We start from the raw sequence: 20,000 nt of genomic DNA on the forward strand, positions 1-20,000 counted from the left end.
AATCTGCATCATGTTGCTAAGCATTCTTTTTGAAAGCAAAGTAATCTTTAATAAGTGCAGCAGCTCTTTCCGCCGTCCTGTCTTTAGCCATAAATAGATAAGTCGAGGTTTGCAGAACTGATGAGTACTTCATAGTGTTTACAAAATCCGTTCTTGTCGTTACTTCCTGCTCCACAGAGAGCAGTTGGTGTTGGGAATGTGTGTATGTCGTGTCCAGTCTGAATCCAGCCTGGTCATCTTTGTTTAAAATGATTTTGTTTCTGGTATCTTCAAGTTGAAGTTGATCAACAACTTTGTATAGTGCGCAACTAGAGCGAGTTTCAATCGAGTGTCGTAAAACCAAAACCAAAGTAATTACTTTGGCCAATCAAAAAGGACGGAGACAATCCAGTAAACCAATCAAAACCCGAAGTAATTACACGTAGCCGACACAAAGCGCGGGAAGATGTGCACATACGAGCCACGATTGGTTTTGGTTTCGAGCCAATTTTGTTGAATTTCTATGCCTTCATTTTGGAATAATTCGCTTCATGTTTTTGATTAGATAATTGATGGGAAATAGCTCTGAAAAAACAATCGCCTCTGCCACAAACATCAAAATAATGGTCTCATTCCGTGTTGAGCTAATAATAATGATGTCCAAGGACTCGCTTCACAACACCTTTTTGAGGGAATTTGTCTTCATTCTAAATCGCCAGACATCACTATCTTCTCAACAGAAGCAGATAACCTATTTGCTTTAATTTGTTATTTATGCTGAGCTGCTGAATGTTTGACTCAATTTTGTCACCTGTTTGTGATTTAATACGGCTTAGGTTACCTGCATAGTACATTTTTTTGACGATCAAAGAAATATAAACTTCGATTACATGCATACAGATCTTAATTAACTGTTAAGAAATGATTATTGAGAGATATAACTTCTCATGTACGATCTAACATTCTTCCTAACAGCCGTAGTCTTATGATACAGTCTTACTAGTTTCCACGGCGGAACTCTCAAAATTTCGAAGAACCAAGCTTAATTCCCGTGCTTCATTAAGCTTAATTCCTTTGGAAACGTGCAAAATGCCTTCATCTTCTAACCAACCAGTCGGTTCACCAACGGTCAGTTTGCAGACATCTCGGGTCAGTTCACCAGCGTCGCATTGACCGTAAAAGCTTTCTCACTTTGGCTGCGGATCAAACCCCAGAATTACACATCAATGGTGGATCGATCTCTCAGCAAAAACGTTAAGTTAGCCTCATTATTCTTCGGCTCTTCCGGAAAATCTGCCGTAGGTTTCACGAAAAAAAGAATTAGTAATTTAAGAATCTCTTTCGGTTTGAACTTCACGAATAAACTAGAACTAATTTTTTAGAATTTAAAAGCACTCACCGTATAATTTGTCGATGAAGAGTGAAGTGATTACGATGCACAACCCGCCCGAAGGAAAAGCGTTAGACCATATTTGCAACCTTTGAACTACCGGCCATGGTAGCATGGTACTGTATTAAAGCAAGCCGACCACTCCTGGTTCCCCTAACCTCACTTTATTTTTACCACAGAAAACGTCAGTAAAAGGCCGATGTGTGAGCACCTCTCTGCACTCCATCATACTTCAGTATACGTACTTCTTCTCCTCCGAACATCACTTACGCTCGAGCCATTCCTTTTCATATTCTCCGAACATCACACAATTATACATTTGCTAACAGGATTCAACCCTCTTTTCCCCACCACTATACTCGTTTCTGCGCATGCGCGCATCCACTCGTAAAAAGGTAATTATCAATGTATGCAAAATTACCATGCGGCGCGAAAAAGAAAGCGCTGATCAACGAATAGAGAAGTCCCCGCTTACTCCCCGGTCTCGTAGGCGAAGGACGTGAATTTTTGCGCACTCCCCGCCTGCTGGGGATCACAGTCGAGTGAAAGTAAGTTGAAAAGTCCCCTCAATTTCCCGTTATGGGAGAGGGGGGAGGAGGAGAGGGGATTTACTTTAACTGGTGCATTAACCTTTCTATCTTCCGAAAATGGCACTAGTCTCGCTAGTTGTCCTGTAGGTTAGACCAAACAATCCTATTGCATGCATGTCCCTATTGAAAATAATTTCGAACAGCACTTTGGGACACTTTCACGTGTCGAGTCCACTCGACAACAGCCATGAAAGATATACCACTTTAATTTTTCCGAAAGTGAATTCTCTAAGAGGAAATGGATTATCGCTGTTCCGAGAAACTTTAGAAGTTGCAATAGAAGCCTGACGAAAATCCAGGCTTGAAGAGGACTCAAACCCCGGACCATGCGAATCGTCTGCTGCATTGCTCTGCCGTCGGAGCTATCACGAACCATCTGGGAGCTGGTCACTCGCTTGTTGTACTATATCCCGTTTCAGGTAAATTAATGACTGTGAAAATGTATGAATGACATACACTTTAAACTGCAGCTCTAATGACTTGGCGAATATCACGGTTTACAGACACACCCGAGGTTTATATAGAGCACTGAATCATTGTCGGTTTTTTTCACTTCTCCCTCTCCAAACAAGTTGGAGGGTCTTCCCGCGGTTTTGGGGAATGAGGGAACATGGCTAATTTGAACTGGGGAACAGGGAAACATAAACCATTTTAGGGATCAAAAAGCTGAGAACAAGTTCAATGGAAGTAATTTCGGGAACAAGGAATGCAATGCTATACCAACTGAGCTGGGAAGCCACTTAGTTGGGAGCAGGTTAATTTGTTGGGCTCATGAGTTCCCGTGAAGGATCACTTCTCTCTTTCGTCTATAACCTGCATTTCAAATATTTAACAATTAGATCTAGAGATTAGATCAATAGCCCAGGAGGCGAAGGGTCTAATTGTTTTAGTATCACCCAACTAGTCGGACAGAAAAGGCAATAATAAAGGCAAGTGCAAGTTGAAGAAATATTTATTTGGGAATAAAACCAAAGAAAGCGTCACGCTTTTCACTACTCGAGGACTATTACTAATAATCCTCTAGTAGCGTAGCCAATTCAAATGCAGGATTTGCATTAGTCCACTAGTTGGGTGATACTAAAAAGGGATATTACATGGCCGCGCAAAGTTGCGAAATTTCTCTTTGATTGTTGTTTATTATATCAACACCCATGAAAAAGTACCAAACCATTTCACTTTGATATTTTTGTAGCCCTAACGCAGAACAACGGCGCGTTTTATTATGTGATCATAACAACATTGATCTTTTTACTTGTGAAGGTAACATTTTATTTTCACGTGTGAAGATATCATGTTTTCGCGCGAAAACTCAACTGGTATTTCATTGGTGTTTTTTATAATAACTGAATAAATTTATCTCATTCATCGAGTCCTTTCACGAGAACACATGAGCCCAACAAATTGACCTGCTCCCAACTGAGTCACTTCGTAGCTCAGTTGCATGTTAGAGCATTGCATCGGCGTCGCAGAGGTCATAAGTTCGAATCCCGTTGAAGCTACATGAATTAAGAGACAATTTCTTAAAGGGGCACTGTCACGGATTGACATGCGCAGTAGATACTCGTTCAGACAAATTTCTAAACATTTGTGGGCCATAAAGGATTCAAAGGTGAGTGGGGATCAGTGCCATTGCAGAATCAGAAAGTGTAAAGATAAGGCACATTGATATTTTATAATGGCTTTAAAAACGATGAGGGTTTCTTCTTAGTTTACATGTACGTTTTCTAGAGTTTGCAAGACATGGATCATAGATGGTGCACGTACGCATCCCCGAGCAATACAACGGAGGCCACGAAACGAGGGCAACATAAATGTGTCCGTGACATTTCAACTACTCGTTTTTGGCTCTTTGGAGGGAATCGTATTATCATTTTCGTGCAGCGTTCTTGCGTTTTCCTCCCTGACCACTGCCACTAGCCGACGCCATTTTGAATTCGTCATTTTAAACTTGAAAATCTCAGCCTGAACTTTATCATATAAGTACGGCGATTTACTCACAGAAATGACAGTGATGAAAAATAGTTTTGTTTTAAGTCAAAGGCAAACGTTGAAATTTCACTAAGGAAATACCTCTGTAATGACGCAGGTTATTGTGATAAAAGATGATTCAACTGCTTCCACAACAAGCCTTTTATTGATAAACAGAATTAAAAGATTCCTCGCAATTCTGCTTTTTTGTAATTATTATATCCGTGTTCCCTGTTATTTCCTGAAATTTAATTGCTCTTTTAACTTTTTATTTCTGTAGTGCAGCCCTATAATCACGCACAGAATCGAAGATCTGGAAAATAAATACTTTGCAAAATACAAAAATTCGTTTCCTCTCATTGGTAAGTAAGTAAGTAGAACGATAGACGTCTCCAAGGTTCATGACATAGTAGGCCCGTCACAAACTCGTAGAAATCATGATCATTTCACAGAGCATGCAATACCTTTGAAAAATTACGTTGGTCTTTAGATCACAAAAATATTGCTTTTATCGTCTCATGGAAGTCTTTCTACAATCTTGGACAAAACTCGTTGGGAAAATGTGACGCTGTAATTTGTCTGTGTGAGAAAGATGAAATTCTTCCTAGTTTTCCACCTCCTCCCATTCCAATGTTGGTTTAAAAAACGACCGAAGGCTTGCACAGTATTTTGCATCACATTGCATCAACATTGGTATGGGGTTGGAGGGGGAAAGGACCAATATATTTTGTGAGTACGTGCCAAATGATGCTTAAGCTAGACTTTTCCCAAGAGTTTTGTCCAAGATTGTAGGTTATTCAAACAATTCAAAGCAAGCCGGAAAAATAGGCAAGGAAAGATGGATAAAACAAAAAAACATCGATCAGTCGCTATCGTAACGGGTCAACATTTCTAGGTTTTCAAGTATTGTATTCAGATATCATTCTCGTCGGTAAAATTGGCTTGTCGATTTCCAAAGGTGAGACGAAACTTGATAGAGTACTGGATGAAACAAAGAGAAGCAGGCAAATGGCCACACAGATTATCTGTTCGAGCTTCAAATCCCGGGAAAATGACCACAGAATACCTCTTCGTGGGCCGAAGGTAATCATCATGTCCATCATTCTTCTATTCTCAGAACATTTTTTCGTTGTTGTCTGTATCGCAAAACATTTCTTCGTTTTTGTCTGTATCGGTTCCTCCAGTACCACATTATGCGAGTGCATTATTTTTTGGCATTGTCGAACGAATGTGTTACTACCATTTGGGTCCATCCTTGAAGCGTGACGAATTTTTCCGCGAAGGGTTAACGGTTTGTCCGGTTTTGTCACTTTTGACCAATGAAACGTTGGCAGTTTTGTCATGAAATTAACGTTTGTGGCGGCATACCAGCTTGTTTTGTTCACGAGCTCTTGAAGTTTTCAGGTTTTCCGTTAGAGCGGAGATATTTTGAATCTGCCTTGGAGTCTTCAAGATAGGCTTAGCTAAATAATTCCCGAAAAATTGTCTAAAATTGTTTCCGGAATTTCCCAAAAAAAAGCTCTAAAATTATTTTAGAAATGTCTAAAATTCTCCAAACACTCTCTAAAATTCCCGAAAATTCTTATAAATTTCGTTTCTTATAGTGCAAAGTCTGCCATATTTGCTATTAACAAAGATCCGGATTCCGAAAGTTCGGTGAGAAACCGCTGCTTAGATGCACTGTAGGACCCCTTTTGGTGAATAACCGCTGATAAGGAATGGATATGAATGGACTGACCCCTCTCCTGGTAGGTTGGAATACAAACGTTTCTGCCTGTGAAAAATTAAAATTGCTCTAAAATTCTCGAAATTGTCAATTTTTTTTAAATTCCTGAGAGTTTCTAAAATTCTTTTTGATGTCTAAAATTCCCAAAAAAATTCCGGAATTATTTAGCTAAGCCTACTTCAAGAGTTGTAAACATCTAACTCCCGTGAGTTTCCAAGCAATATATATGGAATTTGATATACTTTACCAAAATGACGAAGGCGAGCATGTCGTATTGAACGACGAACCCATGTGGCTTAGAATTTCAGCCTCTTCCTCAAAACGTATCGAAGGAACGGATATTTCTCGATTGCACGTAAAGCTACAGTTGTTCGAGGGGTCGTCACCTGGTGTGAAAACCAAACCCGTTGAAAAGACTGATTCATGTAGCTCTAATTCAGATCGTCCCAAAACCCGGGATTGTCTGAATAGTGACTTTCTTTGCAACGTTAATGAACAGCAAGAAACTAGAAAGACCCAAGAAAAAAGGCCACATCATTACTGAGAACAGAAAAGATCGATACATGATTCAGCTACTACGAGAAAAAAATACATGAAGCCGAAGCGAAACTAGAAAGATCGAGGAGGAAACTGGGGTGACCCTATTGGATGGAATGGTGGAATGATGGAACGGAACGGCGGAATACACGGAATATTCTAAAATACGGATATTCTAAAACATGGAATATACGGAACATGCTAAAATACGGAAAATAATGAATATTTTGAAACACGGAATACACGGAATATTCTAAAACACTGAATATACGGAATATTCTAAAACGAGGCAATTGCTAAAATTGTGTCCATAACTGTGAGGGTCATAGCTTTACTTGATGCTTGAATTAGGTTTTGTAATAAAGACCTTCAAAAAGGCACTGACTTAGCAAATCAGCCTGTAACGTGTCGCGTATTGTGTTTGTGAGGCAATTTAGACACTTACCATCGTCTTTCTCCATTTTTCCTTCTCTGAGTGTGGGAAAGTGCGCTGGCGATGTTTCGTCACAGTCCGAGAGGCTCAAAAACGGAAGCGGGGAAACATATTGCCTAGGGTTGAACTCTTCTCTGTGACAAATTTTTCATCTTTCGTCACGAGGAAATGTAAAATTATCATCTGAAGTTTTGTTATCTTACCCAAACTACTCACGGGCAAAAGGTGCATTATTTATATTCTTTTTTAAAAGACTTTCCTCTCATCCCGTGTTTTAGAATATTTCCTATATTCCGTATTTTAGAATATTCCGTGTATTCCGCAAGTCCGCCGTTCCACCATTCCATTCCATCCTTTCACCATTCCGTGGAGTAGGGTCACCCTGAAACTGCGTCAAGGGCATTCTGCGCACACGCTCTTCCGTGTTTCATGGAGCATTTGAAATCTTGATCTAAAGTGACTCCTGGACGGTAATTTACATCCTTCCAACCTTGTTAACTTTGAATTTTTTTGTGTCCTTTACAAAATGATCAGAGACGTCGTCAGGACGGTCAAGCAAAACCCAAACGCTCTCACGGAAAACCTGAAAACTTCAAGAGCACGTGAACAAAACATGCTGGTATGCCGCCAAAAACGTTGTCAATTTCACGACGAAACTGCCAACGTTTCATTGGTCAAAAGTGACACATAACCGGACAAACCGTTAACATTTGAAAATGCAGACTTCGCGCAAAATCCGTCACGCTTCAAGGATGGACGCAAATGGTAGAAATCATGCAACAATAAGAAATTTATTACACGGAATGACGATATAAAGCCTGGTTTTCACTATCGACGCAAGCACAAGCGCAAGCGTAAGAGCGCTTATTTCACCGTGAAAACGGGGTTGACGCAAGACCAATCACAAGCGCAAGCACAAGGATCAAAATTTTCCCTTTTCCTTGTGCTTGCGCTTATGATTGCGCTTATGATTGCGTCCGCTTGCGTCGTGTGAAAACAAAACACAGCATAAGCACAAGGAAATTTGTTGCGTCTGGCCAATTTTAAAGCACTTGTTCCAGATTCCCTGCGTCTGAGCATTCGAACAAAATGGCGGTTGCCGTGGTTGATTTGGATGCTTATGCCCACGTTCGTTTTCACTAGCATAAGCTGCTTATGCTTGCACTGTGCTTGTGCTTGCATTGTGCTTATGCTTGCATTGTGCTTGTGCTTGCATTGTTCTTATGCTTGCGCTTGTGCTTGCGTCACTAGTGAAAACCAGGCTTAACACTTCAACGGTCTTGAGCTGCTTCTGCTTCAGCAGATTTCAAATTGGTTCAATACAGAACGCTTTTATTGAAACTGGCCAGGCGTTTCGTACGTCAGGATCGAATAGACTTTCGGTTCTTTTACAATTAAAGTGTAAGTACAAGAATCACACAGAGAACTAGTAAAATACATACTCATGGCAAATATTTTAGTTTAATTAAGACAGATTTAAATACCGAGAAAGTGGAAAACCCATCCTGTCAAATTCGGAGAATTTTTTCAATCACTTCTATGAAGCTTGCCAAATTTTGTCAAGACTTTTCTTTAAAAAATGTTCGCAATATACATCTTTGCTAAACCAAATGAATATGATATGATGATATGAACATTGAGTAGAAACTGATATAATATCAAACTATCGCTTCTTTTTGTTGAATATTTTATTTCTTTAAATCATTTTAAGCCCAATTTTCTCCAGCTAGATTTTTAAAAAAGGCGTCTTTTTGAATCTGACAAGATGTGGTTTCCCTGGAGTTGTTTGACAAAGGGAAAATTTCTCTGGATTTGACAAATGGGGAAGAAAAATTGACAAGTTAAATGCATTAAGCAAGCATTTTTATTAATTATGTTGTAAGGTTTTTCCTCACCATTTTCTTTTCGAGGCATGGTCATTTGATTCAGACTTCATTCATGTAGAAGGTCACCTGATGTCATGTAAATGTCGACCGAACACACGTCATCCTTGCCGACTGGAAAAGTGTTACCATGGGGCGACGTACTATTCACCACTTTGTCCAAGTTTTCCTCATTTTGAGGTGAGAAATACACTGCTATTGTTTTTTTTTCTCGCGGCACCATGTTGAGTCCAAAGAGACTCAAACAATAGGCCATTTTGGAAATATCAAATATTCAACTTGATAGTAAGGCAGTGAGGACAAAAACAATAGAAACACGTTGGTATGGATGTGAAAAATATTTGCATCCACTTTCCTTTGTCTTGGTCCTCAGAACCTCTCTTTCAAACTGAATTTTAATATATCGAAAAAGTCCTATTTTGATTCACTCCAATGAGACTGTTCCAATTATGATCAACTCGAGGCTCGTGTTCACGAAATCCATTAGGGACTTTAAGATTTACGACGTCGACGTCGACGAAAGCGCCACTTCCATCTCATTGACGTCGTACATTGTGGATGAAGTATCCTAAAAATGAATTGGTACGAGCGGTTTCACAGTAAAACAGAGTGAAAATAGAGAATGCAATATTCACATTTGTGCGCTCGCGTTGTCGTCAAAACCTCAAATTTGGTGATTTCACGTCGTTGTTGTGAAGAGGACCGCACGAATTTGTGCTAGAATGCGTGCTGCACGTGCACCTCAGCACGATTATTTTTCCTTTTTTCACGTGACTTTTGTAGCATTCTCGTTGACGACCCTATTCCCACTTACCAACGTGACTGCTGATTGGAAATGGTCAAAATAATCAAATTAGTGTTCGCGCTCATATTGTTAAATTAACAATGGTATGTTGTCATATTATACACTGAGGAATAGGAATTTCGTTCGTATTCGGAATCGTTACATTCAGGCAAGAAAGGTTCAAAACAAATCGTCCATTACACCCTCTTGAATTTCGCGTGTCCGAAGCATTGTCGGGATAAGTGTCTTTTTATGCCATTTTAGTTTTTGTGGTAGTGCACTTTATGAGTGCGCTACAACGCTATGTAATCGGGGCTGTCTGTCTGAGTGAGTGAGTGTAAGATTTGTAGGCCTGCAGCGCGTGCATGATTTACGAAACTAATGTACGGTTTTCTTGAATTACAACAATTGATGTTTGTTTGCGACCCACTTGTCTCCTTTCTCAAATCTTAATTTTCTTATTGAAAAGAGAATGAAAACTGTTTGAGTACGTTATTGTCAAATTAACAGACATATTTAAATTCTTAAATGCCTTAAATCAAAATCACTCTTTACACGTCTACGGATATCGTCACGCAAGCTCACATTCCTCAGACATTCTGCAGGTCAAATAAACAAGGAAAAAACTCATCAGTCGACCGTAATATTTTTACTCTCAAAGACCAGGTCAACTTCTCCGCCTGCATTGAAAAAAAGACAACAGTAATTTCCTCGCAATGGCTTTATCATTGCGATCGATGAGCAAAAAATGTAGATTTCATCAGCTAGTTCGCGTTGAAATTCCCACAGCGCTGTGCTCAAAAATTTTACCCAGTGATAGAAAAGATGAGCTCTTCTGAATTAAAGGAAACATTAAAAAATTGCAACTCAGTTTTCACATATGTCGAAACCTTTTAGTCATCGAATGTAAGTGTACGTTCGGCAACACTACTTTAATTTTGCTTACTGGTAAACATGTAGATTATATCGGCTAGTCTGTGCCTGTTGATTTCACTTATAGCCTCTTTCTTCTCTTGTAATTTATTCACACAATTTTTCACTTTTCCGCTTTTCTTTTAAAAAATTATATCTGTATGAAAAATAAGGAAGCGGAAGCCGCCTGTGTGAGGGGTGAGGGGGCCGAAAACAAAGCTGAAAAGCCTTTTCAAATCCTCATGTCGTTTAACAGCCGCACCGGAAAGTAACTGTGTGAAGCACGAAAATAAACAGGTCTGTTGGAAGAGTGCTTGAATTTCAACAAATGAGCCCCACAATCGGCAAGAATTTGTGACGCTGATGACTAATAAAGCAGTTTCTATTTCCAAAACGACGGAATTACCTGGCGATAAATAACCTCGTCTAGGAGAGTAAATTTTTGACTTTGCAGAAAGAATGGTCAACCTGAAGAGTTGGACGATTGTGATTTTTGTGTTGAATTTCTTGTCGACTTTTATAGCACTTGAAAAAAAAAAAACTAACTAACAAAACAACAATCCCATGTCTTGCCGTCATTTTGCCACAGATGTATCCAGTTGTTAGTAACACGCAAGGTAACTTGATCACAGGCCGCTGAAATCGATGTCACTTTCGATTTTGCGATTTACTTGTGCAGCCAAAATAACAATAGATAAATTGAACGTTGCAAAAATCTCCCAAAATGTTTTTCGCTGATGGTAACTTTTTATATCCCCGGCACAAAATGTATGTTGTTTTCATGTGTTACCCACGTCCGAAATGACAAAAACACCAAGCAATTTGCACTTCACGAAGCTTTAATCACACATCACCATTTTTCAACAACACTCTCTCTCCGCGTTGCGCGTACATATCTATCCCGGATGAACACGTCACTCGCGCGAACTTCCGTTTCCCGTTTATGCCATCCTAACATACACCCCCTCCGAGAAAAATGGTCGTCCCCGACACTTATGAAAAGTAACAATGAGGTGATCCTCCCAAGGTACAACGCTCGTGAGAAGTTTCCCACCGTTTACTTAACAAAACTAACTTGAAAAAACTATTCTCGCTTTTGAAAATCCACATCTTTCTCCTCTGTTCACATGGGTACAACACTAGTACCAATAAGTCGCATCCGCTTACGTCGCTGGTAAACATTTCCTGTGCATGATATGAATGCAGTCCATGCCACTTTTGGGCGATGACACGAGAATCGAAGTGCCTTGTTTTTTTTTTTTTACCGAACTAAGATATCAGCAAAAGTGCGTTCAGAATTCATGGCCTGACACTGGTGTTGGGCACAAGTTCATTGGATGCAGTCCTGGATATCCAGTGTTTGTTTGATAACCTAAGGTAGAGGGGTACAGTCCATGAGAACCAAAGATCATCGGATGCTGAACAGGGGCAACTACCGGTACAGCACACTGAAGCTGGGACTGCTGTGGAGTTGGGGCACTTATGCTCCAGGCTGAAACAGGATACTGCATTGGTTGGTCTCCTGACATGGGTGTAAGGTCATGGGAAACTGCATGAGCAACAGATCCACTTTCGTAAACTGGATTACTCAGAGTGTCATAAGTCAAGATAGTCGGAGAACGCCTCTGTCGTTGCTGTCTGGGCTCATGTTCAACAACATCCTCCTGACTACCAACATCCTGGGTTGAAGCGTCTGGACCATGGTGGAGCAGAGGATCCTCTCTCTCATTGCTGGATGCGGGAGTTACTTCTTCCACAACACTCTCCTCATTGCATGGTTTCCCTTGATGAACAGCACCTAGTCCCGGTGGCCTGTTAGGTTCAGCTGGCCACTCGTCTTCACTGCTTTCATCCCCAGAAACCTCTTCCACCGGTGCAGATACCGTGGGCTTGGTCCTTGTCTTATGACGTGTTCTTCGCTGAGTCTGCCTACTTTGTTGGGTGACTCCGCTTGGGATATCCACACGGAGATGGTTGCATGGTCTTAACAGGTTCCTGTGTAGCGTTCTTGTTCCACCGGGCCCAACCTCAGGCTTGACCTCATACAATGGGCTGTTGCCCCCTCTACGACTGACAACTACGTGAATCCTTTCTTCCCAGCAGTGGACCAGGACCGCCCCGTTCACTCAGATTGCGTACCAGTACTCTATCACAAGGTTCCGATACTCTGGTGCTCCCTCCGCTAGCCCTCTGGCCTGCGAGTTCGTAAGCTTCCATCATCGCTTTGCGCCACTTTGCTACATTCTGAGAATTACACTGTTGCTGGTTTTTCCCTTGAATTTCGGAGAGTAAGTCAATTGGTAGTCGAGGATGGCGTCCGAATAATAGAAAGAACGGTGAATATCCGGTAGTATCGTGTCTCGTACAGTTATACGCGTGAACTACTTGATTTAGATGATCTGCCCAGCGTGATTTCTGTGTTTCTGTGAAGGTGCGGAGCATACTCAGAAGAGTGCGATTAAATCGCTCTACCTGACCATTGCCTTGTGGGTGATATGGAGTGGTGCGAGAGTGTACTACCCCACAGAGCTTTTCTAGCTCATGCTGAAGGTGGTTTTCAAACTCTCTTCCGTGATCATAATAAATCTTTAATGGAAAGCCAAAGCGTAAGATAAAATCATTGTACAGTTTCTGAGCAACTGTTCGTGCTGATTTTTTTGATGGCATAAGCCTGCGCATAACGAGTGAAATGGTCCGTAACAACAAGGATATATTAATAACCTCCATTACTCCTTTCCAGGTAGAGAACGTCAATGGCGACCAGTTCAAACGGTGAGGTGGTCTCAATAGGTTGTAATGGGGCTTCTTGTCTTGAGAGTAGGTGGCTTCCGTTTAAACAAGACAAAGCTACTTCTTCATGAATAGGACCATCTCTCAGTTGACACGGGTTGGATACTGAGAAGACACAAGGTACCTCGTACTCAGATCATCGTTCCAAAGAAATTTCATCCACTGGTCCTCAAGGAGCTTCATGAGAAGATGGGTCACCTTGGAGTCGATCGCACGTTGCATCTTGCAAGAGGACGTTTTTACTGGCCGCACCTGCAGAGAGACATTGAACACTATATACTCGACGAGTGACTGGATCAGTGCTTTGGGCTTGTTTGATATCCAGTTTCGGGGTATCAAGTTCTTCAAAGTTGTACAGGTCAGCTAGTATTACAGTGGGATCTCCTGAAAGAGCTGACACCAAATTTACGGTGCCATCCTCTTGGAACTTTGCGGAACAAGAAACAGCCTGAAGGACATCATGTGGTACCACCTCAGTGCAGACTTGCATGTAATCACTCCTGTCTAAGGGTACTCTGGATAATGTGTCAGCGTCAATGTTGGTTTTTCCTGGGCGATAGTGAATTGTGAAATTAAAATCGGCTAAAATCGGCTTGTTTGATATCCAGTTTCGGGGTATCAAGTTCTTCAAGGTTGTACGGGTCAGCTAGTATTACAGTGGGATCTACCCACAGTACCCAGAAAGACCCGTAGCGTTACGCGTCGCAGTGGACAAGACATAGGTCAGAGGATTGTTATTGGTGTGTACTTGAAAGCTTAGGGCGCAGTAGAGATAGTCCCTAAATTGATCTCAGACCGCCCATTTCAACGCTAGAAATTCCAACTTTCCGGAGTGGAGGTGGTAATTCCTTTCGGCAGTAGTCAAAGTTCGGGAACCGTATGCAGTGACACGAAGAACATCATTCTGATACTGGTACAACACTGCACCCAGCCCATCCTTGGAGGTATCAGTGTGTAGGACAAAAGGTTTCTCAAAATCTGGGTAGTCCATTACTGGAGCACTGGTGAGACAAGTTTTTCTAACACAGATCGATGAGTGGTAGTCCAATCAACAGGACAATTCGGGGACAACTGTCCAATGTCTTTCCTTGACTTCTGCTTTTTCATCTCTTCAGGGGATTCAGCAGGTGCCTTGACGAGATCAAATTTAGGAAACCCATAAGTTTGCGCACCTCGCTTACTGTCTTCGGAATAGAATCCTTAAGGGCAAGAACTGACTTGATACTGGACGGGTCCAACTTGTAACCCCCTCCGGAAACCATACGCCCAAGGAACACAACCTCTCTCTTGGACAGTTTACACTTCTGCGGCTCTAATTTAACTACATGATTTCATAATCGGCCAAGGCCTTTGCGCATATGTTCAATATATTCTTCAAATGTTGCACTAAACACAATTATGTTATCTAGATATGGCACACATATTGTATCCCTTAAATCTCCTGGGCAGTTCTCCATAAATCGCTGGAAGGCCGCTGGCGCACGTGACAAGCCGAATGGGATTCGCACCCATTCATAAAGGCCCCAAGGAGTGAGGAAAGCCGTTAACGGCTGACTTTTGGGACTCATGAACCCCTGGTGGTAAGCTCTTCCCTGGTCTAGCACCGAAAACCAAGACTTTCCACCGAGGTTGTCCAAAGTCTCTTGTATCCTGAGTATCGGGTGGCGATCTGGTCGGGTCTTTTTGTTTAGTGCTCTGACGTCCACACACAGTCTTAAAGTTCCGTCCTTCTTTCTCACACAAACCACAGGCGAACTATATGACGATGTCGAACGTCGAATAAAGTTTTGGTTTAGCTAATCTTCTATGTAGGCATTCACTTCTGGGTAAAATGGTTTAGGTACTGCGACATAATTCTGTACAGGAGTGTGATCAACAAGGTCTAACTCAAGCTCCAGTTCCTTGATACATCCAATATTGTTACCGTCCCTTGCAAATGAATCTTGCTCCTCCGTCAGTGGTTTAAATATCATTTTCTTCTGGTCGGGTTTAAGACCCTCGACGTCTATGTCCTTAATGTGTGGTGGGATACTGATAGGTTTTCCAGCTTTCATAGAAGCTTGCTGTTCATTCAGTGATTCTCCAGGGGTGTTTTCGGATCTCCTTTCCTGGCTTGCTTCATAGGTTCCCTCAGAGTCTTTCAATGTAACCTCAACTGGTGTGACTGATTGGACAAGTTTTAGTCGGCCGAGCGAGGTTCGCCCTCTGAGTACGATATCATGGTCAGTGTTGTTAACAATGTCAATTCCAACTTGACATGACTTTCCTCTCTTAATAGTTAACAAGGTCTCTTGGACTTCCAAACCACTGGGCCAAGGGCAGGCTTCATCCTGCGCGAACAATACCGGTGTTAGTCCTTCTATTGGTCTCGTATTTGCCCTGCAAGTGACTTTTTGACTCTTTCTCGGAGGTATTGTAATGCTATGATTCATGGTCTTAATGGAGCAAAGTTCAGTTTTATTCAGGCTTTGGATAAAACTCACCAGCTTTGAGGCAGTTTGGCTGTCGAGGCCAGTACAACTAGAAGTAATTAACTGGTGAAGTACCTGATTCTCACTAACCGTTTTGATAATCTTTTCTATCACATTAAACCCAATTAACGGGGAGTCCAGCAATTGTTCAGTAACAATGAAGGGGACTGCCAATTCATCCTTAGATGACCACAGTCTAACGTTCAGCTCCACCCATCCTATGTATGGTACCTTACTACCGTTGGCAGCAGTCACGTTCAGTTCGATGTCCAATAATTCTGATATGTCCTTAACAGCGATGTCAGGAAAATTTCTCCTTACAAACCCGTCAGATATTATTGATACTTGGGCGCCCGTGTCCCAAAGTACCTTAATCTGTCCCTTGACAGTACATCTTTTCCCAATCAATCCCACCACAGTGCATGGCATGCTGTTGTGGTGTCAGACGACTAACAAAGATGCTATTGCTGGGGTCCGCATTATCTTGCATTGTCCTGTTGGACAGGTGTGCAATTGCAGCGCACAGAACTTTGTGTTCCTGCCAGTGTTTCCTCTGACAATTCTGACTACAATACTTTACAGCCTTGCATTTTGAACATTGTAAAAATCTCTTTATTTGTGACTGAACTTTACCACCGCCGTTACATCGGAGGGACTTGTTGCTGTTACTGTCGACTATTCCATGTCCCGCGGGAATAGTCGTCTGTCGTTTCCCTGGCGACTACCCCGGTTCTTATTTCTATGGCATTCACGATCCAGGTATCCTGCACAACCGCAAGCAAAACAATGGTCACACTCATCACCTCTCCGACACTGCTGACAATTCTGGCAACCCCAACCTTGATAGCGACGATTTGGCTGATAACTGTTTCCAGGGCCTCTGCATGTAGGTTGTCTCCCGCCAGCCAGGCGTTGCTGTTGGATTCCCACGACCATTAACCCGATCTTTGAGGTCACTGATTTCTGACTTAATTTGACGGATTTCAGCCAGGAGTGCTTGGTTGCTCTCTGAAGTTGTATTCTTGGGTCTTGTTTCCTTGTCTTCTCTCGGCGCCTCACATGCGTTTACTTTTGCTGTTTTTTGGCGCTCTGAGGCCAATTTGGCACTCCTCTCTGCTTGTTGTGACGCTAGTTCATTCACCTGTTTTATGAGTTCTTCGTCTGTGAGTCCCGTGGTGCGAGGATATCATCACGCAGACCTTTCTGAATCAGTGCCGGCCCATAATTAAATTCACAGTCTGACTCTTGACTTGCAAAATTTACTTTGCTACGCAAATCCAATGCACGGAGTAAGAACTGCTGGGGTAACTCATTGCTTTGTTGACAGACAGTGGCTAATAGCTGATAAACTTCGATGGCTTCTTACTCTCTGAAGTGCACACAGAGGATCCGCCGCAACTTAGACAGCGAGAGGTCACTTAAGGTTTCATAACTTCTGAGGCTGCTATGCGGGGAAATGGCACGAATCACGGTGTCCACAATCTCACTTTCGTTGTAATCCCGTTTTAGGCCAGAGTCAATTTGGTGCATTAAAGACACAAAAGTTAGTTTCTCTGTCTGCCCAGGCTCACCAATTTGACCGGGAATCTTGAATTCTCTGCATAGGAGAGAGGGGCCCGCTTTGGATTTTGCTAGCTGGTTCAGAATATGCCCCACCCCCTGTTCTTGTTTTGGTTTTTCACTGGTAGTTTTGGTTTCACTTTTTACTCCAGTAGCGGCTGGCTTTATGTTAAATCCAGCAGTCGACTTACTCAGTGGTTCAAGCGGCGGTGTACTTCCTTTCACGTACGCCAGTAGTTGTTCGAGGCACATCTGTGCTAATTTTTCATCGCCTGCCATTTTACTTTCGATTCCTTCTCTGATAATTTGGTTAGTTGCATCTTACTTTTACCGTTAAGATCGTCTTCAAGTCCTATGATTTCGATCATTTCACCTAAGGTACTCTCATTTTGGTCAAATAATCGCGCTTCACTTCAAGCTGTAGTTGCTCCATGTTCCCACGATAATAATAATAACCTTCAAAAATTAATGCAAGCGTACAGTTCTGGTTGAGAAAACGCTAACAAGTGGCGACTCCCAAAAACCCGTTCACGGGTGCACTCTACTTTTCAACTCTAAAATGTACTCCTAGCGTGGGCACCTGACTAGTTTTCCTCTATTTGTTCTCACTCCACGTGGTCGTTCACCATATCCATACCGTTCGCATTAACTCCACTGATTCTATTTCCAAAACCGTCCAGAATTTCATCCAGCGAAGGCTTCGTGGTTTATAGTTCGTCCTGGCAGGGTCGCCAAAACGTTACCCACGTCCGAAATGACAAAAACACCCAGCAATTTGCACTTCACGAAGGTTTAATCGAATATCATCATTTTACAACATCGCTCTCTCTCCGCATTGCGCGTACATATCTATCCCGGATGAACACGTCACTCGCGCGAACTTCCGTTTCCGGTTTATGCCATCCTAACACCTGTCGCAAATTTTGTTACTGATGGCATTTTTTTTATTCTCGATCGACACTTCCTAAAAACTTCCTTGTGTATCAATATTTATTTACTTTTGCATCAATAGTTGTTTTGTATAAAGAAGGCTAACAAAATCTGTTCAATGCTTAGTTCGCATTTTTGAGCGTTAAAATAGAATTTTTGGCCCTCTGTTTCTGGCAGCAAAGTCGTATATTTTGGGGTCAACCATCCAGATACTAACCCCGCCGTTAATTCCTACTAACATCAGTGAACTTTTGTCGTGGAAACTGTCAGACACTCAGAGAACACGCTTAAATTTGCTGTGAAAAAGAAGTTGAACTTCATGTCAGCCTTGAAGCCAATGTTTCTCGAATCCCATTTATTTTCTTCAATCTTTCTGGCTTTAGTATTTTACATCTTACTTCCTGGAAAACAAAACGCAGCTCAGTTGACAGTTATGGAATAAAGCACTGTGTCAAGTTACTGCACTACCACACGTACGCAATGCGTACCTACTTTTAAAAACTCCCGCCTCCCCTTTCGACACCTTTATTTTTACCCCGTGCAATTTCGTAAAAGAAATGTTCCAAACTGGTGCTAAGATAAAGAAGTTTAACAGTTAATTTTGCTTTTCTAATCGAAAGAACATACCTTGCCAAATTTTAAGGTCCATCTCCAATATGGGAAATTCAGTTATTTCGAGCGTAATTTTTACACATATGGCCCTGGGGCGAGAGGTGGGTCGAGTAAACTATGACGTCATCTTACCATCTCCTTGAGACATTGGGTGCTTACCATTTAGCCAAATAATCCGGATGGAATGATCGTTGCATAAAGGTAAGCGATTTGCCAAATTTATTGACCTACCGGATGAGAATGGCGCATATTTACTCGATCTTGCGAAAAAGGCCTGGAAACGGAAAGATTCTCGCAAATGGTAAGGGAATTTCCCGAGTTTCGTTCCGAATGGAAAAAGTGGACTACCTCTGGAAGTTGTCCACAATTTCCGAAAAGATTTTCCGGAAAAATTGTCTTTCCATTTGACCTCAAACTGAAATTTCCGGATTGTTTGGCCAAATGGCAAGCACCCAATGCCTCAACTCAGCTTTTATTCGTCACAGGTTACTCGTTACTCGTCAGACTGATGGTGGAGTTTTCGTTATGCGAACATCGTACATCGCCAAGTTGTATCATTGATACAGTGCATCTGTCATAAGCCTTCTTTTGTTCTTCATCCAGTATTTAAAATTTCATCATTGTTATATCTGTACCCGTCTCTATAGGCCGAATGCATAAATGGCGGCCAAAAAATATATTATTTTGTTTATTTGCTAATTAGACTCACTAGCCTCGTTTGCATGGACAAAATACGAAAGAAATGTTACTTAAGAGCGAGGCTAGTGAGTCTAATTAGCACATAAACAAAAGAATACATTTTTGGCGGCCATTTATGCATTTGGTCTATGAGTTGGTTGAAGGATACATACTGTTTTTTTTTCTTTTTTTTTTTTTTTTCGTATTCAACTTTTACTATCTGCGTTTTGAAATCTGAATCTTAAGTGGTAATTTACTCAATTGAAAAGAAATGTACTGGTTGTGTGTGTATACTAAAAATACCAAGAATTATTTTTTTAAAACAAAGGGGTTTTTAAGACCGGACAGAGATTTAAATCTCTTTACCGTCATTTGACTTAAGAATTGTCGCTCTAGAAGTATCTTAATCTAGACAAACACACGGGGTTTGTTGGAGAGAAAAAACACGCAGTATCAAAAACAAGTTCCAGAAAAGAAGAACCTTTGTATAGCTGGCAACATTTCTGGTCATACACGTCATCGAATTTAATTGTCAGTAAACAAACAAAGCATGATTCCTGGACTTTCTTTTTATTTCTTAAATTCTTAGTAATCGTTTGTAGACTTCAAATAGGCAGCGGTGACTAGCTGTTTTGGCGAAAATACTACTTTGAGGGTCTATTTTTGCAGGTGTCGACGTACGATGACATGCTTCGAGATAAACCAGGTTTAATTCGTTCTTAACAATAAAGCTTTGAAAGTATAACAAAACTCATTC

At 41.5% G+C, this 20,000-nt stretch overlaps 1 protein-coding gene across 3 annotated transcripts in view; it reads left to right on the forward strand.

The window, feature by feature from the left end:
- LOC137992780 (transient receptor potential-gamma protein-like) overlaps positions 1–20,000 on the forward strand; it is a 65,125-nt gene that overhangs the window by 38,211 nt on the left and 6,914 nt on the right. For all 3 annotated transcript variants that reach the window (XM_068838296.1, XM_068838294.1, XM_068838297.1), the window contains 3 exons: positions 4,208–4,289; positions 4,886–5,010; positions 8,534–8,686. In XM_068838296.1, the coding sequence (XP_068694397.1) occupies positions 4,208–4,289; positions 4,886–5,010; positions 8,534–8,686 (360 nt within the window). The remainder of the gene's footprint in view (positions 1–4,207; positions 4,290–4,885; positions 5,011–8,533; positions 8,687–20,000) is intronic.

The sequence above is a fragment of the Montipora foliosa genome, chromosome 2 (genome assembly GCF_036669935.1).
Source record: "Montipora foliosa isolate CH-2021 chromosome 2, ASM3666993v2, whole genome shotgun sequence".
Lineage (NCBI taxonomy): Eukaryota > Metazoa > Cnidaria > Anthozoa > Scleractinia > Acroporidae > Montipora > Montipora foliosa.